A 27,875-nucleotide genomic window follows, 5' to 3' on the forward strand; every position below is an offset into this window, starting at 1 on the left:
TGGTGTGCTGTGTTGTAGCCACGCTAACGGTTTATTTAATCTGGGAGAGACATATGGCGTCTTTTTTTTATTTTATTTTCTTAAAATTTGAATCTGTGTTATTTGGTTGTGCTCTCTTCTTATATTTCCTAAAACAGTTTTTTTTTTAAATTTTAATTTCGTCCGCCATATGGTAATAAAAATGGCTACTAATTCAGCCACAATTTTCTTTTTTTTCTCTCCCTAGTGAATTTGAGATATGAGATAGAAAGTACACAGCTTCTCTGTGCAATAGTTTCAGGGATGAGAATAATAAAAAAAAATTATTGATAAGTGGGCTGAACGATGAGTGTTTGTAGGCTGAATACATTAATCATCACATAAAAAAAAAAAAACGAAATTAGTAGGAATAACTAATGACGATTAATTCCAAAAGTAAAAGTCCGCATTCATATATATTTGCGCACTTCATTTATCTAGTACAGGGGTGCGCGCCAAAATTGGCTAAATGTTTTAAAAAACTACCCTCGCGTTTCAGAACACAAAATTATGCATTCTGTGTTCTGAAACGCGAGGTGAGCTGACATTCTAAAAAAAATCTGTAAAGGGCAAATAGCAATTAAATATTTATGGGAATTAATGAAGAATAATTTCCATACCACACACGAATTTTTTTCTTAATTTCGTTTCACAATTTCCTCAGTAACCTTTCACTACTCCGAATTCAAGCAAATCACTGCATGAAGATTGAAGGGCACGCTCTGAATTCCGCGTGCCCAAAAAAAAAAAAAAATTGTAACGAGTTTGCCACCCGTGATCCAGACCTATTATCAACAAATATTGTGTGTACTACATGTCAACCTTTGGTAAGCATAGTTGTTAAAATCACACACTTTGCAGAAAGGTAGAACTGGCAACCATTTTTATTAATTTAATTATTTTAAAATATTTCAACGAACTGCATCGTATTCAGCAAGACAACGGCGGGGAATATTAATCGGCTTCAATTCATTAAGGTTATTATTATATTAAAACCACTCTTTACCACATGAAAATTAATACTATAGTTTCTTAGGCTGTTCGCCTCCATTACTATGACGTTTCGGGTACCTTACCATCAGACAAAGTTGTTGGGAAACAGAAAAATAGTTACAAATTTTAAAATTACAATTACCAGTTTTAAAGAACTACGTAGCGTCCTTCCCTAATTGTTTCGGCATCAATTCGGTTTAACCTTACAATTTCGACTTAAGCTGTTTTGTGTAAAACCAAATTACAAATATTTTAAAACACGCATTTATTTCTGGGTAAAAATAGCTTCGAAAGAGAGAGCATTATTGTGTATTTTTAATATTTTAAATTTCTGTTTTTATATTATAAAGATTATTTATTTTTCGAAGCGGGCCAGATATTTTATGCGTATCCAAAACGCCGCATTCAAGATGGGGTGTTCAGAAATACTCAATGTCCGAAAGATTCTATTCCATTTTGTTTTAGTAAAAAGTGCCTATTTCCGTCGAAATACGGCTTCTTGTCGTCCGTTCGTAACTAACCACACCCAAACGCTCCGTCACATAAGCATGCCTGCCAGTTCGGCTGTTTCTATTGGCCGAAAGCTAGGCCATCCTTATCCATGCACCGTGCAGTAAGTTTTGTAGCCCCGTAGAACTGCGTTTACTGTTGTGCTTCTTGAACGCCAGTGTTCTTTGTTCGTCGGTGAGTTGCTGCTTGTGTGGGTCTGTGTGGACGCGAAGGAAGCTCTTACCGCTTTTAAGTTGTTGAGGCTCGAAAATTTGGCAGGTAAGCCAAAGTGGCCGAAATTGTTTTTGTTATGCACGCGCTCTATGCATGCCCCCTGAACTTTATTATTATTTTTTTTTGATTTTAAGTTCCAAAAAGGGAGAGAACAATCGAACGCTAAGATTATCATTTGCACACACAAACTTCGTTCAAAGTGCGGTGGTGTTATTATACGGTATATGTATTATATATATAGGTATTGGTTCAAAATTCGTGGTAACTTTTTAAAATTTTATTCTTATACGCCAAGTCTGCGAAATCCGTTTTGTTAGTATTTAACAATAAAATAACGTTTATTTTATTTTTTAAAAACAAGTTTAGTTATAATAAATAGAACGAGTTTACTTGACCAGGGGCGTTCTAATTTTAATGGGTTTATTTTAGTTTGTCTTTTTTAAAATTTAGTTTTGTGTATCGCTTAAAATGTACTTTTATTTTATATTTTTTCTTATTTAAAATGCTGTAATTTTTTTTTTTTTTGGGTGCAAAATATGATTTTTAGAAATTAACGGAAACCGGCGTCGTTGTTACTAATCTGCAGTGGGTTGTTCTTGTTTTCCAACATGGCGTCTTTTTGGAGAATGGAACAGGAGGGATAAGCTGTTTTAACAGCAGCCTGCTGCTTATGGTGGCGGGTGGAGGGTGCATGGACGCCATATTTGAACAACTTGGCTTAAATAAATGTTGGCGCCAAGATGCCTTCAACTGCACCTTTTCCTCTAAAAGTGATATAATAATTAATATTTTATTAAATACATTTTAAGCCGTGGTCGATAATTATAACTTTTCTTGCATTAAATATGCCTGAAAGTTATTTTAACATTTAATTAATTTTTTTTTGTGGTGTAATTTTTTAAAATATAAAATAGTGCATTTATTAGAGATGCTGTCAATAACTAAGGACATTTTAACATTATTTTAATTATAATATAAATGTTTGCACACAGCCCAATTTTTTTATATCTAGTAAACGATTTGATAGTTATTCGTCCCCGTGTATAGGCGAGATGTGTTGGCAATATTGAAAACAGTTCAACTGGAGATGAAATATGGATTATGATTGCAAGGGCCCTGGGAAGCAGTTGGAGTTTTTAATTCCCATTGCCTGTCATTTATTCGTAACCGAATGTTGGCAACTCATTTGGTATTGTATAAACTGGTTGTGGCTTAGATAGTTTTGTTGAGGGAACTCAACGATTGGCTGGAAGTTTTCAGGACTTAGCCAATTTTCTGACGTTTCACTGTTTACCACTTAATTTGAACATGCTATGTTTGGAAGTTTGAAGCCAATAAGCTGGTCCAAATATAAGCAGAATGTTTGAACTTTTTTTGACATTGCATTTGTCATTTTTGAAATTGTGTAAGTCTAGGAGAAAATGGTTTTTCACACGGTAACTGATAAATGAACCCGATGTAATTTTTTCCTTTATTCAATTTTTCAGTAATTTTCATTAGGAGTGCAGTTATGTTTTATACATCGTACTCTATTGTATGCCTTACAACGAATTTTTAGAAATACTAATCTGTAAGAAGCTTTTTTTTTCTTTTTTTTTTTTTTTTTAAATACCGAATTTGCTATTTACGGACATTTCGAACTGGAAGCTTACAACCAAATCACTGGTCTCTCATTATATTGACATGCAATAGTGTTCGAGAGCAAGTTTCCTAATGATTCGAAGTTTTCAAAACTAGTGTTTTGCTATTTAGTACCATTTCGAACAGTATTTTAGTAGAGATGATGTTAAATAAGTTTTGATAAGCATCCCTATATAGAATATGATGATGCTGGCATACAACTTTTTTGACAAGAGCAATTTACGCTTTCAGTTTTACTTGGGTGTAAAATAATTTTGAACGTAATTTGCCTTTGTGCACAAAAGTCATAATTGGTATCATTTATATATATAAATAGATATTCCTAAATATGTATAAATTTAATTTATTGGATATTTTAATAGGTTTGCTTTACAACAAAAAAATTTTTTTGAGTCCTCAGTTACAGAAAGTGTTGTAAAGTGAATCCTGGTTCATTTGAGAGAGGCGGTATTAAACTGCCTATTTGTAAAAACTTGAATTTTATGTTTTGAATAATTTTACGTGTCATGACTGAGTCTAATTTTAGTTTATTTCTTTTCTCTTTTGCAGGAGCCATATATATATATATTTTGTTTTGAACTTCGTTTAGTTAGCAGCAATATTACAAGATGGGAACCCAACAGTTTTGTCTAAAATGGAACAATCATCAGACCAACATGTTAGCTGTATTCGATCAGTTACTTTCTAGTGAAGCCCTAGTAGATGTGACATTAGCGTGTGAGGGCTTGAGCTTAAAGGCTCATAAAATGGTGCTATCTGCGTGTAGTCCCTTCTTTCAGAGCTTATTTCTTGAAAACCCTTGTAAACATCCCATTGTGATCCTTAAAGACATGAAATATACAGATCTGAAAGCCATAGTAGACTTCATGTATCGCGGTGAAGTGAACGTTTCACAGGACCAGCTTTCTGCACTCCTAAAAACTGCCGAGACACTAAAAGTGAAAGGTTTAGCAGAAGTAACAGGTGAACATCGGGGTGCATCGGGTATTATACAACAGGAGGTGATTCAGCAGAACTTAAGTACTCAGGCCTTGCCTCCTAGTGGGGCACAACAACAGCACAGGGCAGAATCACCACCGTTAAGTAGGCGGAAACGCGGGAGGCCACGGAGAAGATCCCTTAGTGACTCAAATCGTAGTGATACAGAGGACCAGGTGCCATCAAAAATCAAAGAACCAGACTCACCAGAAGTACTTGAGGACATTAGTAGGGAGGCAATGTCGGACACAAGTGAAGTGAGGCAAAGGTTATCAGCACCAAACCATCCACAAACTCAGGTTTCCATTCCTCATCCAAGTGTACATCCTAGTGTCACTCAGAAATCACTTCCATCTGTACAGGACTCAGTAACTGTTGAAGAACCACAATCGGGTGAAGATACAGAATTCGAAATGGAGCCATCTAAGTTAATGGAACAGACGATGACAACAGATAATGTAAGTATTTGGAAAGTGGTTTGATGTTTAGATTTAGCACATGCAAAAATGCATGTTAAAAAAGGGTCACAAAGTTGGTAAAGTCAACCATCTTTGCAAGTGTTGTGTACTAAGTGGGAAAAAAAAAATGCTATAGTTAGTATGTTTTTAAGAGTGAGTTTTTTTTTTTTTTAAATGGTGCTAAAAATGTTTCATTCAGTTATAAGAATCTTGGAGTTGCCTTTTCTTTATAAAACTTAAAATTTTATTATCCCATTGGTGCTTAACTAGAATATAATTTTGGTGAAGTTTCACTTAGGGAAAATTTGGAAAAATATGGACTGCGGAAAATTTATGTTCAGAAATGATTTGATGTAGTAGGGGGGGCTCTTTTTCACATGAAATGCCCATCACTGCCTCATCAGTAGGCAGAAACCCTTATAATATCACATTTACGTTTTATATAGGCTGTAGCCGAGTGCTCAGGAGCGGGAGTGCAGTAGCACAAGCTCCTTGAGTAGACCAGGGTTCAAGCCCCTGTCTGCTAAAAACGGTCGGTCTGCCAACCCGCACTGGACCAGTGTGGCAGATTATGGTCCATTTCCCTCAATATGAATCGTTGAAGAGGCGTTTATCCTTCAGTGGATAGATAAAACGGCTGTAGTTTACCTTTTTTATAGGCTGTAACTGTTTGAGAGTATTCCCTTTTTTATTGAAGCACTTTGAGACAGATTTGGCAAAAATGATTTCAGAAAAATGCTTGTGCACTGTCTCCTCCCTCTGCAGCCAGTTTAAACATTTTTAGTTTGTGGGGTTTATTATTCAAGAACTTTTTTTTTTTAAATTGTAAATTGCCATTCACTATTTTAGGTAGTGAATTGTTGCCCAGTAAATATTTACTTCAAATTTTTGAAATTGGCCCCATTCCTGGTATTCTCTTGGCATTTAGATTTTTTTTTTAAAGCCAGGATAGCCTAACAAAGTTTAAGGTTACCACCACTTTTGAACTTGAAGCATTTGAAATTTGATTTAAACTTATTTTGCCGACAGGTAATATTTATGGTCTTTTTTTTTTTTAAGAATGAGAAATGTATTACAAATTCTCCTTAGCCAGTGGGGCTCTCCTCTTTTCATGATTCCATATAATTCTTGTTTTTATCCTATAACCCGCCCCATCCCTCTGTGGGTTTATGACTGAAGTTATTTGGTTGAAGGTAATACTAATAGTGAAATGGATATAAAGACCTAAGTTAACAAATTAGAGTTACATTAGTGTTTAATTATAAGCAGGTTTTGTCATTTAGAAAGCAGTTGAAAAAAAAATCACTGCTTCAAAAAAAGGGAGGTGGTGTATCATTTTATTAACATCAGTGAACTAGTAAGCAATCTAGGCTAAAATTTTATGTAGTGGATTGAGGGAGTTTTATAAATGGGATATTTGATAAGCTGAAGTATGATCATGCAGTTGTAGACTGAAAGCATGCTTTTGTGTGAAACAGCATGGTTGATATAATTTTTTAGCCTTTTATGTTCCCACTTAGACTGGTTGTCTCATCTCTAATCATTGGTTCATAGTGGATTTGAGCTGGACTGGGACAAAATACATTAACATTTCTGACTGAGAGTAGTGATGCTTTATAAATGTCTTAAAAAAAAGTGAATTGAGCCGATTTATTTCATTTCAGAAGCGTATGTAATTTGTAAATAGTATTTGGCAGTTGATAATGCCCTTCAGCCAGTGCAGTAATGAATTGGAAATGACTTATGGTGTGCATGATCTTGTAAAAGTAGGGTTAGTTTTGGCAGATGAGCCTCATTTTTAGGCCCTCTCTAGCTGGCATTGATTATTGGATAGGTTTTCTTGAGAGATGTTTTTTAGAAGCATTAAGTAGTGATTGTGTGATTATGCTAATGAGCTTACATAAATTTATAGTAATTGGCAGAAAATACTTCTCTATGAGAATAAGCAAGTTGCAACTGGCGCATTTTTTGAGTGGTGCGATTTTGGGAAAAATGTCCCCCCACCTTTCTGTTCCACATGTTATTACTGAAGTATCTTGTGGTAGCAGTACCTGTTTGGTTTTACCGTCTTCTGGAAGTATTTTTGAACCCTGTGGTTTGTGAATAAATTTAATATTCCTGAAAACTCAGTGGAGAATGCTGCCTTTTATTTGTTTAACTGTTTTAACAGTTTTGTGACCTGCCTTTTCAGGCATGAATGTGCAGTACAGTTTAGGTGTTATGCTTATTGCTTGCCTGTAAAGTGTTGAAAAACTAACACAATTTTATGAAAATGTTTGGAAATTTAGTTAACATAAAAAACCATAGAAATAGTGTCTGGTATTTGAATTTTTTTTTTTTTAAGGTAGGCTGTATGCCATCTTACGTTTCGGGAAGATCAGATTTTGCAGTGAGAATTTAGAGCACGTGATTGAACAGGCTCACCACTGCTATCATTGGTCACAATTTCACCTGTTCCATAGCAGAATCTTGTGCTGTGTATGCACCTATTTGTAAGTTTGCATCTTCCAGACCGGTGGTTTTTGAATTTATTAATTGGTTAACCAAATGGATATTTTTCTTATCAGTTGGCATCAGAACCCACTTCGGCCAGTAATGGTTAACCTTTGAATATGTTGAAATATCATTCAAATAGATCCAAGGATTTGTCTTTGAAACTGATTATTGGAATTCCTGAATTTAACAGGCCAGTTTGTAAATATATTTTAAACAATCTGAGAAGTATGGGTTTTAGATTAGAATACTCATTGGAATTCCTGCATTTTATATATTTGGCAGTCAGACACAATCATCAGTTTTGCAACTGTATTAAGATTCTATTAAAACTGCATTTTGAAAATATCAAAACTGGTGTTGGATTTAGATGGTAACATCCATATTCTTGTGAAAATCTTCATAAAAATGCAAGTGTTCTTTGCAGTTTGAATGTACTTGTATAAATATACTTCAAATAATTCAGATGAGTTATGGATTTTAGATTATCACCTGCCAGTGAGTTCTTTTGTCACTAAATTTTGTTCATTAGTATTAACTATGCTTGATTATATTTTGAAATTTGGTTAAATTTTGCTTATATTGCTTACAGTTGCTGTTAAATCTATATAAACAATGTGGTGATACTTAATGATGAAGCTGAATCCTATAGAATAAAAGTACAACTTCAGTAACTAAATGACAGTTAATATTAGTTAAATCTGAATTTTACATGCATATTGATGTCATGGTTTTTATGGTGCAGTTATTGATTTGATGAGTAATTTCCACTTTTTACTGTGGAAATCTCATTTATTACAGAATACTGCATCCAGTTTCTTTGTTCTAATCAGAACCATGCATATCACCAATGTGGGTTTTGAATAAACATTTTTCCAGTGTATATATACAGAGAGAATGTGGAGGGAAGAAAAATGCTATGCTAAAATCAAAAATTGACCAAATGGTCTACTTCATTTTCCTCACATTTTATTAACTTTTATTATCCTCTCTTTTGGCTAGTTGTTACACTACCCTGCTGTGTAATTTTTCTCTCACTTTCTCTGTTGAATATTATCTTGAAGTGCTAATTTTTTTCATTTAGCACATTTATTGTTCATAGTGTTATGCCTGCCTGTTTTCCTAGCTGTGATAAGAGTTATTTCTTGAATAGCACGAAGTGCTTGTCAGTAAAACTAGAATTTGAGCTGCATGACAAATGTGTGATGCATAATGTTGCTCCCATTTGCAGATCTGTTGTTGTTATTTGGTTTTTAGGAGTATTAGCAACTAAGGCCATATTGCTCCGGGATATGCGATGGTCATTTCCTGACCTTTCCGCATCCTCCGTATTTGGTGGTCACGGGCTCGAACCCTGGTCTAATCAAGAAGCGTGTGCTGTGCACTGCTGCTCCTGGCCACGGAAGCACCCTTGCAGATCTACTTGTTGAGTCAGCCGCCTTTGGCAAAATGTGACTATTACTAGGTTTTAGAAATTATTGATATGTGTTAAGCGTTTTCCTTTCCAAGTGGCCCTCAGGGGGTTCCTTTGGGTGTTTCACCCAACAGCTACAAATTTCACTTTGACAAGTACTTATGGATTAATATGCTGATTACATATTTTCTTAGTTTAAAACTTGTCTAAGATGGTTCTAGAGTATTTTGTTTTGTTTCACCTTAAATATTTTACGCAGTAGCTGATAGAAGGTGATTATCTTATGTAGCATTCCTTTACATTTTGAAATCCTCTCACAATGTGGAATGCATTATAATTAAAGAGTTGTAATCCTGAATTTGTTGACCTTTTCATTAATTAAAAAGATTAATCTTGTCCACTAGGCCAGTGATCAACTTCATATTAAAAGTAGTGTTGAGTTGTGGATGCTTTTGTAACTTGATAAAAAGTTTTTAAAAAGTGGTACGATCAGTTGTATTTAAAAATATTGGTCAGTTTAGTTTTATATTCTGCCCAATTGTTGATTTTATTAGTTTGATCTTAAATGAATTTGTATCATTGGTATACTTTGTGCAGAAAGATAAACAATACGTTTGCCTGTTCTTAGGTGTTATCAGGCATTTTATATATTTTTTTAAATATCAAGTGTCTTACTTTCCCCTGAAACTGCTAAGGTTTATGCCCTGAGTTTTTATTCTGTTGAAGAAGTTACATCTTTGTTGTGAACAATAGTAAAGTGAACTGTGGATTTATTCCATTTGAAGGATTTAATTTTTCTCAGTAATATAAGCTTAATTGGACAAATCAGTAGTTGCAGTGAAATTTTATAAAGCTTGTATTGTCTTGTAAATTCTCTTGGGTGCCTGTGAAAGCATACAGTTATTGGCATTGTTTCATTTTGGAAAGTATAATGAACATAATGGGATTGTATTCAGTGCACAATCAATCCCTGTCCAAAAGCAGATGTTAGTGGTTGTTTTCACTTATGCTGAAAGATTTTTACGCTTGTGTTCATTACTTTTACTGGGGCATGCACTACTTACTGTCCTTTAATGTCACCATTTTATTTCCAATTTTTTTTGTACATTTTCTTCATCTCCAAGTTGTATTATTTTGAGACACTGCATTAGGAATTGAGGCACAGTTGTAACATTTGATTTAAGACTCATTAATTTTTACTAACTTGGTAACTTTTTTTAATGAAATAAGATTTTTATAAATCTGGTAATAACATAGTTTGAACGAAGAGTGCTTCTTCTTGGCATTTAGCCTTTAACTGCTGGTCTGTCCTACAGTCATTATTTTGCATATTTAAAAGTGCTGAGGATATTTTTATTGATATGATTTAAATATCTGATGTGTACTATTGTGTTGGAATTGAATAAAAGAACTTTGGCAGATTGCTAATGAAAAAGACTTGCAAATTAAAAGTATAAACATTAAATTCTTGTGTAGACAGAGTATTTTTATTATTCTGGGAAATGTTCAGGAGAGTGCATTGTTGTTATAGTAGCTGCTTTTTTTAAAGATTGTTTAGTAAGACATCTTCTTTCTCCTTTCCCCACTATTTGTTTAATATTTTTCCAAGGACTGAGTTGTCTGGAATGAATTTGATTCCTCCTTGGAATATAGTATCCATTTTAGCAATGCTTCATGTTTTAGGTGCAGTTTTTGAGTTTTATCATTTTGTTGTTGATTTTATATTGTGGGTAACTTCAACAACTTATAAACTTATATTATTTGAAATTTAAGCTAATGCAAGTCTCAAGAAAAGGTTGTTTTCTCAGATCAGTTTTATGAAAAGACGTGTTGGTTACTTTTGGCAATTTGGTTCATAGCCATAGTATAACTAGCTAGCTTGAGTCAAAACTCAGTTTCTATTATAAAGAGTTGCCTATCTCTTGTGCCCCATCATTTTGCATTTGAATTTTTCAGCATTCAAATGTCAGTGTTTTTTTTTTTTGTTTCTAGTGAAATTCAGAGGTATAGGGTGTAATTAATAAATGAAAATGTTTATGGATTTAAATGTGTAAATTTTTCATAAATCTAGAGAAGTTCCATTAATGGATATTAGTTTTAATATATGCAGCTGTACTGAGTATTCCCATTTTGTGGAACTAAAGTTGAGAATGTTGCACATTAGTTTTAGCCTTTTTTTTTTTTTTTTAAGCATTAAGCATTGCACCATTCACTGAATGGCATGATTTGCTTCTCAGGGGGTAGGCTTTGCAGATTCTGCCATTCTTTAAGTCCTTAAAGTCCATAACTTTAATGATAAGTGTTTTTTTTTTTTTTTTTTTTGCTTTAATGTGCTTTTGTTTTCCTTAATGCTTTTTTTTATGACAAGTAGTGGCTTAAGGGTAATGAAATTCTAACCTTGAGTAAATATGGCTCCAGATGTTTTTTCTTTATCTTGATTCTGAAGTGGCAGATGTACTTGTGGAATTCCATATTTTATTTTCTAAAAAATTTTAGTTTAGAGTCAACTAAACTCTAAGGTATTCAGCCATTTTAGTTTTCAGTATTCTTTGGCTAGTGATTTGTTTTAACTTCTGTATTATGTTTCTGAAGGTGTAACTGTTAATTTGAAGTTTTTTTTTTTTAATATTTCAGGTGCCAGTATTTTCCGATAGTCCATCCCAAGGTCCTACGTTAACTCCAGTCACAAATCAGCTTCCCATTCCTACGACTGTTGGATTAGTCGACACTCAGCCTCACCACACAGCTCCAGGGCCCTGTGGAGATAGTCAAGCTTTAGTTCCTTGTTCTATGCCATCTGAGCCATCCACATCCAGTCATATTACTCAGGACACAACACAAGGTAAGTTTCTATCATCTTGGCAATTGTAATGATGAATCATTTGGTAAGGTTGATAAGGAAAACTAAAATTAAAGCAAGCAGGCATGCATGTTGGAATGTCTTGCTACTGCTTTTTATTTTATTTTATTTTTTTTGTTTTGTTTTTCAGCCTTCTGAAGTTTGCCAAGTGATTTATATTATTTTCAAAAAAAATTTAAGTGTTTTTGAGATCTAATGGAGTAATTGATATATTGCAACCAGTCAGTTTATCTAGATATTTCATCCATTACAAAACTAACTGATATTTTTCGTAAGAATGAATACTTTTAAGGGTTAGGCTTTAGTTTCAATTATTAATTCAGCTTAAAAAGTAAAATATATTTTAAGAAGCTGTTTACTTTCACAAATAATAGCACAAAATAATTAGGGAAATTATTTGAATATCATTTTATGTTATAGACCACATCAAACAAGATTTTTGTGGTCTTTCCGCAGACTTTGCCCAGTCTTTTCCTCCTTTACTCTTGAGCGAGAGCAGCGACACGAGGACAAGTCTGCGTAGTCTGCCGCTACGTCAGTGGAGAGAAGACAACATGCAGTGGGCTATTGATGCTGTTTTAGTTGGCGGATTCGCTTTAAGAAGGGCAGCTGCACAATTTAAGGTCCCTCACACGACGTTGTGGCATCGAATAAAAGCTTACAGGAGAACTGTTAGTGTTAATAGGGAAATAACACCCCAATAAAAAATTACTGTGAATAAAAAGTAGTGGACTTTGAGCTATTTATGGAAAATATTTAGATAATCAGTCGTATTTTCTCACGTTGAAAACAGAAAAATATGCTTTTATGGGTTCTGCCTCTCTTTACAGATTGGAGGCCTAGTGGAAGTGGATATGTGCATTCAGGGAAAGGTGATTTAAGAGCAAGTTCTTTGAATCTCGGTGATAAGTCACAATTTGTAAACAAGAACTATGTATTGTCGTCAGCTGGTAGTTATGGGTATCGACCACTATTTCGGCATAGTTTGTACCTGGAGCAAAACATGAAACATGCTATAGAGGCAGTGATGTTAAGACACTGGACTTTGCGTAAGTCATCTTCTGTGTTTCAGGTACCTCTTACAACTTTATGGAAACGTGTACACCAGATGAGGTGCGAATCGGAAAATTTGGGAAAGCCTCAGTGCAATCAGTAAAATTTTGAAGCATGTGTGTAAAACTGAAATTATTCCTTAAAGTCATTTTGAATACAACTTTGATGAATGTAATGAGGTTAATTACATATAATGGCAAGAACTGATGTACTGTGTGGCTAATCATTACCATTCGGTGTTTGTTTTTTTGTAAACAGTGGTTTATATGCAAAGCTAGACTGTATTTGTTTTCGTTTTTTTGTCTGTATAAACTTGTTAGTCTTGACACAACTGCTAATTTTCCTTCCCCTGTTAAGTTGTAATAAGTGCCTCCGGGGAAACGTATGTAATTTTTGAGAGTGAAATAAAAATCATTTCGTCTGCTGTCTTTGTTTTTGGTCATGATTAAGCAGCAGAAAACACTCAAGCTTAGGTATTTTCATTCAAATACTACACAAGTGTCACTTATATTTGTACATAATCTGGTGCTGGTTGCAATATATCACTACTTGTACTTTTTTTTGATGCTTACTTTCTGGTAAAGAAAATACAGGAATAAATTTCGAAATGGGACAAAAAAAAATGTTACCACATGACCCACTTGGAAGTTTCCAATAGAGAGAGAAAAGTTACAAATTAATGCATATAAAAATTTGGCTTTTGTGTGTAGTTGCACCATGCTAGGCTCTTCTAGCATCTAACAGAAGTCTAGATTGGGAAGAATTTTATCAATTTAGCTTGGTGGGAATTCAATTTTTTTTTTTTTTTAATGAAGAAAGCAACAAATTGGAGCCAATTTGGAACTTTCTGTTCTATATAATTAGTAAATTTATGATGATAAAACTCTGCTGGCACATTGATATTAAATGACTGGCTCTAATTGAAGTTGCTTCATAGGTGATTAATTGTTTGGAAAGTTTGTAGTTCAGTTTTCACTTCATTCTGCAGAAAGGTTATATTAATAAATTCACTCTTTTGATCCTTTCATTACCAATTTCAACTGGAAAGTTGTCCTTGATTAAGCTTAATTTCAAATGAGGGACAGTAATTAATATTTTAATAATCCCCTTTTAGATGGTGCAGGATGCTCTCTGGAGGGACATGTAATATATATATATATATATATATATATATATTTTTTTTTTTTTTTTTTAAGTTTTGGAGGTGCTAAGCTGTTAACCAGATGTTGGTTCCTAATCAACCAGTTTCATTACTTTTGGAATTACGTTTTGGAATGGTAAATAAAATCCTCATTTATTTATTTTTGGGAGTAGCTCCCTAGATTTTTTGTTTTTATGGATAATTATATTTGGTTTTTAAAAGCTATTTGTATTTGAGCAGCTTTCTAAAAAACCAAAAAAGTAAAATTCACCACAATGAATTGAATCTGAAATGAATGTGAAAAATGACATGTTTTATATCCAATGACATGCTTCCAGAAGTGTTTTACAGCATTTTTGGAAATGATTGTATCATAGTTGATTATTGGAGTTAACAGCTAGGAATTGCTGTATTTTCAAGAGTTGAATTTGTCATTTGACTTGCTTCAGTTATTTGCTAAATGCTGATGTTGATATTCATGCAACATATTATGGTTACTAGTGACTTTGGAAATTGAATATTTGTGTTGCAAGAATTTTTATATAGCATTTCAGATTTTGGCATTAAATGCCCTTGCTGTGGCAAGCAGTTCAGTGAAATTTCTTCATATAAGTTTAAAGTTACTGTGTTGGTGGTTATGTTAATTCTGAATTAACATAACTGTGCAGTCAAAATGTGCAGTCTTAGTTCCTTTTGGCTGCCTTGGACCAAAAAAATCAGTCGCGTGGAATGCTGTTTCAGAGAACTCCAAATTCTGTTAACTGAGGGGATAAAGCTAGTTTGCTTATTTACTTGTTTGATCTAAATTTTGACCATTCAGAAAACATCACATGTGGGTATGTACATTGAGTGGTAAATATTAATTTTTTGTTGATTTAATTTTTTTCCTTCACAAATGTTGAGGAAGAGCTTTCCATTTTTATTGTATCCTGTTGGCTGGTTTGGTAGCAGAATACTTCTGAGCAGCTTTCTAAAAAACCAAAAAGGTAAAATTCACAAAAATGAAATGAAAGCAAATTTTTTTTTTTTTTTTTTTTTTTTGTAATCTGAATGAAGGATGCACCTCAATAATGCTAGTGTATGCTTTTATTTGTTTGTTTGAACAAAAACATATGAATTCTAGAAAACTTGATGGCAAAATAAAAAGAAATAAACATTTTGTGTTTATGCCTTTTCTTACAATTCACTAGTTTATTATTATTATTTTTTTTCAATTGGCAGGTATACTTCGGCTTTTTCCTTTAAGGCTGAATAGTGTGGCTTGCCCTTATTTGGGAACCTCAGTACTGAAACTGGTGACTTAAGAATATTGATTTGTGGATTCAGACTACATTCCCTTTGTTGGGAAATCCTTAGCCTAACCTAAGTGGCATGTTATACTTTGGCATTGCCTGCCATCAGTTGAAATGTGGGTATTTTTTTGTGTAATACGTTTTAAGAGTTTGCCTTTAATTCAGTTGCCTTAATATGGCCAGTAGTTAGTGTATATCACTTCACACGAAATATCAGAATGCAGCTATAACGTAGATCTTTGCAGTTGAACTGCCCGAACAAAGTAGATTCTCCCCCCCCCCCCCCTCACCACCAAATTGCTGGAGAGATGATATTTGGTATCTCAGATACCCAGACGTCTATCATACAAAGATCATTTAACTTGAGTTTCAAGTGTTTCTGAAATAAATAATTTATAATGCTATATGCATCTATTATTATTTTATTTTTTTAAATGATTATTTGGATGAATTTGAATTAGTTATGGTGCTATGTTCTGATTATGCATAAAGTAACCCTAGTATTGCTACTTGCTTGAGGGTTGGTGGTGGTGGTGGTGGTGTAACTTGGTTTTCCTTTGAAGTACATTGAACATTCTTGGTGTTACTAGCTGAAGCTGGGTTTTTTACTTTGTTTCCTTTTAACTTCTCACTGAGTCCCTCCTAGCCTGCATTTTATTTGTATTTTCGTGAAACTGGTGTTAGAGGTAGACTTGCTTTAATCCTTTCACTCTTGATTTGGAAGGGATTAAAAAAAATTCATTTTGCTTTCAACTCATTTCTTTCAGCTTGAACTGTGTAAATATGCTGCTGCAGGTTTAATTTTTAAACAGGATACTGCCTGTTAAGTTTAGCTTAATTACAGATAGGTATTGGTTTTTGCAGATATCAAACCAGGTGCCCTGGTATCATTTGAAGAGCCTCCCATATCACCTGTTGCTGGTCCCTCACATCAAGATAGTAGTAGTTCTATGATGATGTATATGGATACATCTGGAGTGCCTGCTATCCCTGGTCCAAGCAATTATCAGTTAGATAAGCAACAACCTCAGTCGCAGCAGCCTCAACCACAAGGTAGGCATGAACTTCGTATACGTTCTTTGATGTGACAAAGAATAGATGAAATGGGTTGTAAGTGTTAGCTCTATAATATCAAAGGAAAGCAGTGTATTTAGTAAGTAAGCTTTAAGAGAATGAAACTATCTCCTGTTCTTTATCATTGAGAGAATTAGTTCCTCTATTCTTTGTCACAGTTACTTATTCAAGCCTCCTGCAAGCTGTGTTGAAAATAAAATAGAGAAGAAACATTACTGAGCAGTATGAAGTAAATACGTTCTTGCAGTAGACTTGATAAAATAAGAAAGCCCTTGTTTGTAAGCCATATGGTTTTTAGTTAGTATACCTGTTTGGAAAGAAAATGTGGTCAAAATTTCAATCATTATTATTTATTATGAAATTGAAAAAAAAAAAAAAAAAAAAAAATTTATCGAAAATATTTAATATAAATTTGAAAGAAAATTCCAACTAGTATGTAGTTGTGACACAGGTGTACTCTTGGTTGCCACTTGTAGGCATAAAGGGTGCCTCATGGGACATGGAACCTGGAACTTCTTATCCCAAGACGTCGAGAGATGCTTGTCCTGATATTTATGGGAGTGTCCAGAACTTAGCTTGTAGCTATGATGGCAATCAGGAATCTGTTACTAGTGACTTGTATAGTAATGAATTTGTTAATGCGAGATATGGGAAAAAGGGTCGTTATCCAAAACTCAGCTCTAAGCAACAGGACTTAATAGTTAGCTATGTCCTTGAACATTCAGGTGCATCATTACGAGACTTGCAGAAAATGATTTTGGAAAATACAGATACTTTTGAAAAAGTGAGTAGTATTTCAGTGTCCACAATACATAGAGTATTAAAAAAGCATGGACTTGCTTTTATTAATCATTAGCATTAAATGTTTTCGTAGTGTTTAGTAGTGCACCACTTTTTTTTTTTTTTTTTTTTTTTTTAAACCATTTAACAAACAGTATGTGTTTAAATAGCAAAAGCTAGCATGTTAGACTTGTAGTGGACATCCAGTATTTCCTTTTTTTTTCCTTTTTTTTTTATTGTCGTTCAGAATGACACCTGTGTTGTGGTTTTTTGAAGTTCTGCAGATTATTCTGAAATAACTGGAGCCAGTAGATGTTATGCAAGTGTTTGCATTGGCACAGACTGTTCAAGCATGCACTTTTCTTTTTTTATCTCCCCTTTCTTTCTTTCTTTCTTTCTTTAATTAACTGTAATTTATAAATATTGCAGTTGACCTGTGTGCCTTTGGCAATCCTTTTGTTTGCATTGTCTTAATGATAATTCTGAATATTTTGGCATTAGGAATAAAATGAGAAACTGTTACCACAGTTTTTCTGACCAGATACGGTATAAACCAAAAAAGGTAAGTCAACCTGTTGGCTTTATGTATAAGCAAGGGCTTTCTGTTTTGAAACCTTTGAATTTTATTTATGTTTTTTACATAAATCTGATTGCAAATATTTGCTAATGAATAAGAAGTACACAACATTTTTTTATCTGCCTATGCTAAAATGTACAGAATTGGCATGATCTATTTATATAAAAAGTTAAAGTGATATAAAAGTTGTGAAGCAAGAACAGCAGAAACAGTTGCACCTTAAAATGAAACCTCAGTTTCTCCCCCCTTTTTCTTGGATGCCTTTTTTTTTTCTTCTTTACGCATACTTGTAATGAAATTTTTTTTGTGCGTGGCTATAATATTGTATAGTTTGTGTATGCATATAATATACACACTTTTATTCCCCTCAGACGTATTAAACATGTTTTGGAAGTTTGTTTACAAATGCTATATATATACATTTATATATATTATAAAATACTTGGTGAATTACCTGAAAGGCATGCAGCTTAAATGTACTGAACTTTAAACAGATGTAACTGAGTTAATTTTATTGCTGAAATAAAATATTGGAATTAAAGTCCCAGTTTCTTTAAATTTTTCTTCTCTCTCTTACCCCTTATAAGACTGCTGAAATCACTAGTTGTAATTCTTGCTTTATATGCACTTGTAAAATGTTTAGTTTCCCCCCCTCCCCTTCTTGGTGTTGTGTATTTGAAGTATTGTAATTTAATTGTATAAATGTACTGATATGTATATAAAGAAAAATAAAGCTTGAAGTAAATTAAATGAATTGATGAGGTAAGTGTGTGTCTGACTTTATTTCTTGAACACGTACACACAATTATTCAAAAGTGAACCCAGTGCTGTGAAATTCACTTAGAAAGTATTTGAAGAAACTTTGGGTTGTTGAGGGAACACACTGACTCGACGTGTGAACACAGGATACTCCCCTCCCACTTTTTTTCTTCCAGCAATATTTTGTATAAGGTAATAATATGGTAAGTAAAAATCTTTTATATATTAGAAAATTTATTTTTGGAAATTTGAGCTTTATGTATATTATTTTGTGAAATTTGTGAAATGGGTTGATATCAAGTGCTACGAAAGGTAAGTGCATTATGACCCAAGACAACCGTCGATGGGCTACAGGAACACCTGGAGTGGCGATTCAAGCCGATCATGGTGCCATTTGCTGCAGCCTAGCATAACGACAGTTTCATCTGTGCCAGTGTTCTTGGATGTCTCGTGCCTTATGGACCTGTTGATGTCCCTGGTCCCTTCGGTGACTATGGCCAGTAGATTCAGGTTAGAATATGTATATTTTTGAAATCATTGTAATTCTATACTTAAGAAATGTATATGCTAATTTTAATACAACTTACACAGATATCTCAGTTTAAAAATGGCAAAAGCTTGGACTTTATCCAGTTACTCAAACTGCCCAAAAACCTTTTTACTTCACATTACTTTGTCCAAGGATCTTCTATAAGCTTGGTTAATAATTAGAACTTTGTTACATAGCATTTTTGTGATACTAAAACACTTACAAAACATGGTAAATGAATGATGTTGGAAAAAGTGATTTATGTGAAAGTACATGTAATTAATTACACAAGAAGAACAATTACACAAGCTTACACAGGTGAGACAAAAAGTAGTATATATATGCTGGTACACCGTTATTTGAGTATTGAATGTGGAGGTGTGTAACATGATTGTACAAATATCTGTATCTCAAAAGTGAAAAATTGCTTCAGAATTGTGATTTTCCAAGACTGCATGTGGAGGAAGCACAATATATTGAAGAGGAAGGTTAACGAAAAGGTTAGTGAATTGTTAATTCTATTATATTCATATTTTTGTATATTTAGTGTTTATGTACTAAAATTGTGTTACATGTTGCTTATGCTGGATTAATTTGCATCGACACAAACGACTTACAAGAAATAATTTGTATGAATGGATACATGAATACAAATTTGAAACTTCAATAATAATAACATGGAGGGGTGGGATGGGTGGTTGGAGGAACTAATGCTGTGTTTTGACACAGTCACTGTAACATAGATACAGCAATTTCTGCATCACTGGAATTGAAGAATTGAAGATGATGTCCAAACGAAGTGCTGAAGCAGCTCTAAGAGGTTAGTATGCTATTCCTTTATTAGTTATTTTGAATTGATTAATTTTTGTATATTTGTATTTGTGTTCAGTTTGTTCCATTACATACTTTGAGTTGTGATCATCATGTGTTTTCAATGTCTGCTGAAATGTGTAGATTATATTTTTAAAACTGTGTGCGGTATGCTTTACTTTGAAATTGCACCCGATTGTAGTTGATATAAAACGTGGAAAAGATTCAAGACCAGACTATATGAATAACACTGGCAGCCAATTTCATAGAACAAGATTTAACACACACACACACACACCTCTATTGTTCCACTCAGTACAAAGAACAAAATGGGATTGTATGCTCATAAAATTTCTTGTTTTGATAAGAATAGATTACAGAATTAAATAGTTATATCATAACAAAAGCATACACAGTATATAACTCTGTTTGTGTGCACAAATATGAAAATGGAAGTAAAGAGGTGAAAAACCCTTCGTTTTTTGTGCGACTTTATGATGTATCCACTTGTCAAATGTTGGGGGGGGGATAACTATCCAAAAATACTTGCATATCATACCAATATTCAAAAACTAGAGGTGGGGGGAACTCAGGATTCTGCTGCATATAGAAGAAGATAGCTGCGCTTAGAAGATGCTGTACTGTAATAGGTGGGTATCACTTTCTTTCTTATATATATTTGTATATATGTATATATATTTTTTTATACTGTGTATATATATATATATGTGGTAGTGTGCCTGTGTGTGTGTATATATTGAACTTTTTACATTCAACTCCTCGTACAGTAGGCCTGTTTTTGGTAGTCACTAGCTAGTGCACTTTTTTTTTTTTGGACAAGTTGGTTGGGGTATTTATTTTCTGAGCAAAAACAATCTAAATAATTGTAATAAGATTTATTTTAGTTAATTGTATAAGACCATGCAGTTTTGGGATTGTCATGATTGTTTACCTGTATGTAAAATGGAACTGTAAAAAAAAGTTATGTATAGAATATTATGTGGGCTTGGTGTACTGTTTGGTTGGTTTTGTAATATTGTGTTGTAATTTTAATATCATATTGCATGTATAGAATATATTTTTACTTGTGTGGAAAAAAAATGGTAATATTAGCAGAATTAATTTTATGTGGTGATGTTAAAGGGCTGTAAGTATTTTCTCTGTATTGGTGCAAAGTGTAACAATTTGTTAAGTTTATATTATTGGTTCTTGTGTTTTGTATGATTTGAATTGTCAATAAATTGGTATTAATTTTAATTATGGCTCAAGTTTCATTTTTTCGTGTCAGTTGATTAAAATTACTTTAAATTTAAGTACTACACATTTTAAGAATCTAGTAAAACTTTTTAGTAATGCATGGCAAAGCTTAAATTTAAAGTTTCAATTTAAAATTGTGCATACACTTCTAATTTTTTTTTAAAAACAATTTGCAAAATTGATACATTTAAATAAAGGGGATGGATTGGTGGGTGAAAATTCAAAAAGAAAGAAGTGCTTGTCTCTTTCATTAAGAAAATAAATTTAATTTTTTTTGGATCTATTCAATTCTTAGTTCTCATGAGGGGGGTTGGGGGGGGGGGTCTAGAGCAGCATTTCTTTCCTTTTAGATTTTCATAATCACAGATTGATTTTTCCTTTCAAATGTTTCATTTTTATTAATGGTAAATCAAGTGCCATTGATCAAGAAATACTGCAGGGGAAGCATATCAGAAGTAAAAACACCATAATGAAGTTGTTTACATTAAATAATATTACTATAAATCCCATCTGGTTGTGAAAAGCTGGGGAGAGTAATTCAAACTTTTTAATATGAAAATCAAAATACATTAAAGACAATTTGCATTCAATGAGAAAAATTAACATTGGGTTAATTTAACATAAAATTGAAGAAATTAATAAGGAGCCTTAATACAGGGAACAGGTACCCCTTTTCCCAACACATTTTAGTCTCTTAAAATATCGATTTTGTTTTGCTTTCTGAAAACACCCTGACAATTTCAGGAGAGGAACATATATGTATATATCAAAAAAAAACAAAAAAAAACCCACCATTGTTTTAATGCTGAATTTTACTTTTAACTAAAATTTACAAGGGGCCTGATTCGAGGCAGAAAACGAAATGGCATAATTCATGGTATCAATAAAAGTAATAATAAACAAATTTTCAGTAGTAAAAAAAAATCCTAAAGCGACTCAAATTGTTAATGGATAGCAATAAATTATGTGCTATGATCTTTATTCCACAATAAACCTTTTAATTTATTATAGAATGTCAGTTATTTGTCACACTTGAAATCGAGATACGAATTAGAAAAAATTAATAATCACATTTAACAGTCAACCCCCACCCCCAAATAGAAGACCAATAAACTTAGTTGAGAGTTTAGAAATAAGCCTTTGAATGTTGGACACTTAACAAAATTTGATACTTTGGTTAAAAAAAAAAAAAAAAAAAAAAAAAAAAAATGCATGTAAGAATAAACTTTTTTTTTTTTTCTTTTAATGGTTATTGGGCATGTTTTTAGCAAATTCGGTACTTAAAAAGTGCATGTAAATTTTTTTTTTTTTTTTTTCAAAATAACATTTTATATTAGTTTTAGGAACAAATGACAGCTTGTAGAAGATGTATGTTGCATTTTCTACAGGTTAATTTCTTAATCTTGCACTACACCTATTCCTTGTTTATAAGCTTAATTTTTTTTTTTTTTTTTTTTTGTTGGAGGACAGGCATACATAAATTTCAGGGGACAGATTTAATTAAAAAAAATTTTTTTTTGATAATTCAGGTAAGAAATCAAAAGTATGCAAGAAAAAACCAAACCTAACCAGTCACAATTAAATATGAAAAGATACTGCATTTTTAAAAAATTAGCTTGTATTTATTTAAATATTTTTGTTCCTTAAGATTCCATTAAAACTTTATTTCCAGTTTTAAGAAGTATAGCTGTTTTCAAAAATCTTTGAATAAATGCAGGCTTATAATTATGAATGCAGGTTTAGTTTTAATGAAAAGACCACCTCATTTAAAAAAAAAAAAAAAAACAATTTAAAAGTGCTGTTAATATTTTCAGTGAATATCGAATGTGATCTAACTTTGAAGTTATGATACAAATTATTTTATTCAGAAGTAATAAGCTGATTTTTGCCTTCGGACTGGATTTAGTTGTGATTTACATGCTTTGAAGAGTTGGTAAGTCATACAGAAATGTAGATTAGGTTGAAACGATATATCTTAAGAAATGATTTTATAAATTTAATTTTTTGAGGGGGAATTTTTTTATTATCTGAATATAAGATCCTTATTATCTTAACTTTAGATTATTCTAATTCTTATTAAAAGAATTATCTGCCAAACTTTAATAAACAAATTGAGATAATTACCAGCTCCATAAAATAATTTCAAAAGAAAAATTTAATTTTATATATTTATAAAATTAAATTATTCTCCTCCTCCCCATCTCATTTGTCTTTCTGCAAGTGTTATTGACCAAGGATTATTTCTAGACTACATACATTTTTTTTGTAACTAGCTCAGCTATTTACATTATTGTTAAAAATAGGAAATAATTTTCTTTGCAGTAATGTTAATGTCCAGTGGGATTTTAGAGAAAGAGAAAAAGATACACAGTATATGCAGTTCTTCTAGAATTCCTTTGTAATATCTTTAATTTGTAATTAGCCTGAGCTTTGCTTCTTCAACCTCTAAATTCACACTAGCCATTATGAACTGCAAACAGAAAAAGTTTTTTTAATTTTTTTTCTTAAACCTTCATCCAGTTAACTTTCCTCAAAAATTATGATCTGAAATTAAACCGAAGTTGTGGTGGGAAGGAAGCTTATGTTTTGCTGAAGAGATATGCTTTCTACAGTTTAAAACTTTCTGATCTGAGGAAGGAAATTGAGACTTAGATAAATAACTAATAATGATATTTGAACATATGAAAACATATGCCTTTATTTTCAGCACTGATTTTCCTGGGGAGATGTGTTGAACTACTTTATTTTAAAGTAAACTGTTTGAATGTGAATCGTCGCATATTCAACTGAACCCAGAAATATTTGGAAGTGGAGTGTATCTTCCAGAAAGGTAAAGGTTATTGGGATAAGCCAATGGTTAAATACAATCAAAGCTCTTTATAGCGACCAATGTTATAACGTCCTATGTGGTTGGTCCCATCTAATTTCTCATTAACCTAATGCTATTTTATGAACAATTGATATGCCCTTCCGATATAACAACTTTTTCATTCCCCTTGGGGGGTTATATTGAGCTTAGAATAATATAATAACACTTGCAATTTATAAGAATGTGGCTGCTCCTGTCTGGATCATGTTGAATATGCATATTTTTGAAGAAAGATACTGTCAGTTGTTAGTTAATAGTGAAAAGTATATTTATATTAACTGTAGTAAATTTAAATTATGAATAGTTTTTTTTTTTTTTTTTCTCTATTAAATAACAAATTTTTATTTGTATGTAGCAAGATAAATTACAGGTAAGAAATCAAAAGGAGTAACTTATGTTCAAAGCTTAAAATTGCACAGCTTGAAAACACTTAATTTGAAAATAGTATGCATTAAATTGCAATTTTTATTGTATTAATTAAATTAAATTAAATTTTATTTAATTGTATTAAATGTTAACTGCTAGCCTCAGAACAAGATTTTTTTTCTTGTAAGAAGGATTATGCTTTGTTGTTTGGAATGAAAAAAAAAAAAAAAAAAAAAATTCATTGGTATATTTTATTAGATTTGTTTTCAGAAAGAAACAAATGGCTTGCTTTTGCTGAAATATGGGGCTTTGATATTGTGGTTTCCAATTGAATTTGGCTTGTTAAGGGGTGGGTGGGTGCTTTACCAAGAAAGGCTTAAGTTCTGCAAATTGCAGTGCCTGGAGAGTAGGCACCTGTGAGGTGATCTGATTGAGGTGCAAAATGGGTTGAGCAAGCTTTGAATGCTAATGGAATTCTTCCTCTTGCTCAGACTTTAAAAGTTTCAAATTGAGGAAAGATAATTCTAGAATAGATGTGCGGAAATTTGCATTTAGCCAATGGGTAGTTGATTGGTGGAACAGGCTTCTATCTTTTGTTGTGGAAGCTAATAGCCTAAATAAATTTAAGGCATTTGGAACGAATGAGAGTGAAATGAGGTTGTTTTTTTTTTTTTTTTGGCTGATGCTGCATATGACCTTTCTTGCTTCGTATGCCTCTACTAATGCCAATCTAATTTCCTTTGGGAATTTTTCAGTATTGGCATAATGTTAATAAAAAATTCATTCCTAGGGGATAGATTCTTTCAAATGATTGTACCATGACACTAGATTCATGTTGCATTGAGGAATATTCTGTTTGTGACTTGGGTCATGCTGCTTAAAGTAAGTAGTATTTAGGTACTATGCTATCTAACAATATTTATAGTATAATTTAATACCACTGAGGTTGTATTAGTGCTTAAAAAAAGATAAATGTGCCTCTTTAGTAATTAACTCTCTAAAATATATCCATTTTTCTCAAATTTGTCAGTTTTGATTTGAAATTTTTACAAGGAGTTTTATAAGGTTATGAATTTCTAATCAACCTAAATTTATTAAACACTGCCCCAAATTTTATTTTTTCAAATTATGTTATAGCAACACACCTGTATAATAAAAGGTGATTTTAATTAAAAAAAAAAAAAAAAAAAAAACAAACAAGGTATTCACGTTCACGCCTCCCTGCACACGAGTTACATCTAAATTGCAGTTTCTGGCTTCTTAAACTTTGTTTTAAGGAGGTTAACCCTACTTTCATTTCTGGCACCATTTAGTCTGGTCATCCAACTGTAATATTTTGTAGGAAAGTTTCTGCTTTAAAAATACACTTTATTTTGAGTGTATTGACTCCCAGGTGTTTTCCCCCGTCCCTATTTATGTCATTTGGGTGGTGATCCATCCTGGAGCGTTTGATATATCACCATAATAAATTTAAAAAAAAAATTACCTTTGAAGGGAAAACACAGCTTTTTATGACCAGTTAGCTGGTTGGCTTTTTAAGTCAGTCAAAAAGTAGGTTGAGATTCACGCAATGTAAGTTGTGAAATGTTTTCGCAAGTGATTTCTGAAGTATAATCAGTCAAATATTTGTTAATTTAAAATGAAAACTTGTTCCTAGCTCACTTTGGTAGGACAGAATACTTTTGAGCATATGTAAGACCAAATAAAATTGTCTTTGGTTTATGCAAGATTCATTTTTCCATTGAAAGCCAAGGTTGCTATCCTAAATATGGTGTTGTGTATATTATATTCTTAACTGTTGTTTACACGGTGAAACGTTTTGGCCTATTCCATTAAAAGGAACTCTTCAAGTTAATTATTCTGATCTATAATTTTCTCAGTGGTGCTAGAATTGGAATGCAGTGTAATTTTAGTTTTTGTTGATATCTGTTTAGAATACTCGGAAGAAAACTTTTTAACAATTTTTTGCAGTACACCCTTAGAACCATATTACCCAAACTGATATGCTGTTATAGAATATAGGTCTAATTTGAGATCTTCTGTGAATATTAAAAACCATAAAATACATTTGTAAAATGTATTTTATGTAATGTAAAATACTAATTTGTTTTTGTTAATGTGGAAATTTAACGAACTTGCTTATGACAAAATCAGTTCTTTACTTCATTAGTAAAAGCAAAAAAATATCCTTTTCTTGGAGAGTTCTTCATGGTTTCAAATGAAGCATGAATAGCTAAAATTCATTTTCATAGGAACAATATCCTGTGATCATTGTGTGATGACTACTGCTTTTAAACATTATTTTGCAGTTTACTTGCAAGGAAACTGATTTCCATAAATAGCAAAATAATGCACTCTATTTCAAACTTTTGCTGTGTGTGGTAACTGAGGGCATGTTCCCTCCGTGAATATTAAAATGCATTCTCATTAGCAGAGCCAGAGGTGGAAAGTCTCTGTGCGTGTTTATGCACAACAATTTTCCACGTCTGGCTTTGCTAATGAGTATGCATTTTAATGCCAGGCTGATATTTTTGTTTTAAGGTTTAAGCTGGTTATTGAGAGATAAATGTAGAAATATTCATGACAGATGCAGTAAATGAATTCATAAAGGAAATAGAAACCAAGCTTTTAGTTAAAACCCCAATTGGAAGCTTAGATTTTGGAGAACTGATTAAACACTAAAATATTTGCAAGTCATTTGAAGATTCAGTCGGTTGCCCATTTGTTAAGTTTTCCGTAAAAAGATTGCATTTGTAAATTAAAAAAAAAAAAAAAAGGACTTTACTAGTCTTTCTATACATTAGTTAAGTGTATTATCATCAGATGTACAGCAGGAATTGCTGCTTAAAATATTTGAAATTAATTTAGAATTTATAAAACAATAGTCTCAGGTCTTTATAGAAGATGAGTGTTGGACAGATTATGTAGGTACTAAGTGAATGACTTAACTGGCTCCATCTTAATTTTGAGGAAGTTGCCTAAATGAAATGAAGGAACAGCATTCTTTCAAGTGAAAGAGAGAGAATTTTGTAGAAAAATTGCAAATTATGCTACAACACTGTATCAGCTTGATTTTAGAGGAAATAAGTTAAAAAGTTGTACTTATTTTGTGACTATTAGTCAAGTTATTTCTAACTCAGAATACCCGAGACAAATACTTTGCCAAAATTTGCCAATAACTTCTCCCTAGGCTCCTTTTGCTTGCTAGCTAAACTGTCAGTGAGATGGACTTTGGTAGTAAAATGCCATTTGATAATTTAAACAACTATTATTGTCCTTTAAAAATTAACAATTATTGAAAAACACCTACCAGGACCTGGAAACTTGGTCAATGAGAAAAAATGCCAATTTTGAAAGTCCTGACCCTGAGATTTGTTGATTGATAAGAAAAGCTAAGAAATTCTTCTCTTCAAAGTAATTTTGAAAGTCAGTTGGAAATTTTTTTAAAAATTTTGGAGCTAAATTGAAACCTGTTGCCAAAGGAATTGGCTCAAAAGCTTGTTTAAACAGTTATTCCAGTTCAAAGAGTGTCACAGACAACAGGGGATGCAAGCAGATTATTTGTTTTAATCATGTATGCAAATTAATGAATTTATATGTAAAATAGTATATTTCCAACGTTCTAACAGTTTACTACTTATTAGCTTTGCTGATTAAAATTAAATTAGGTGAATATACTACTTTTTCTATTAAAGTGGGGTAGCCCAAAAACAAGGACAGCCAACTCTAGTACTGTTCTCTCGATTGTGTTTTCACCACCTTAATTAATTTCTCACCTGAATTTTTTTTT

General features: G+C 32.4%; 1 protein-coding gene across 2 annotated transcripts in view; it reads left to right on the plus strand.

The window, feature by feature from the left end:
• Positions 1 to 1,670: 1,670 nt before the first annotated feature.
• LOC150075869 (uncharacterized) overlaps positions 1,671 to 27,875 on the plus strand; it is a 562,710-nt gene continuing 536,505 nt past the window's right edge. Inside the window, exons 1-4 of one of the 2 annotated variants that reach the window (XM_090387076.1) lie at positions 1,671 to 1,779; positions 3,925 to 4,811; positions 11,353 to 11,560; positions 15,929 to 16,117. In XM_090387076.1, the coding sequence (XP_090243202.1) occupies positions 3,984 to 4,811; positions 11,353 to 11,560; positions 15,929 to 16,117 (1,225 nt within the window). In that variant the 5' untranslated portion in view covers positions 1,671 to 1,779; positions 3,925 to 3,983. Of the gene's footprint in view, positions 1,780 to 3,922; positions 4,812 to 11,352; positions 11,561 to 15,928; positions 16,118 to 27,875 lie in introns of those variants that run through there. The other variant, XM_090387077.1, reaches the window with a different exon arrangement.

The sequence above is a fragment of the Mastigoproctus giganteus genome, chromosome 13 (assembly GCF_048544385.1).
Source record: "Mastigoproctus giganteus isolate SK-2022 chromosome 13, ASM4854438v1, whole genome shotgun sequence".
NCBI classification, from domain to species: domain Eukaryota; kingdom Metazoa; phylum Arthropoda; class Arachnida; order Uropygi; family Thelyphonidae; genus Mastigoproctus; species Mastigoproctus giganteus.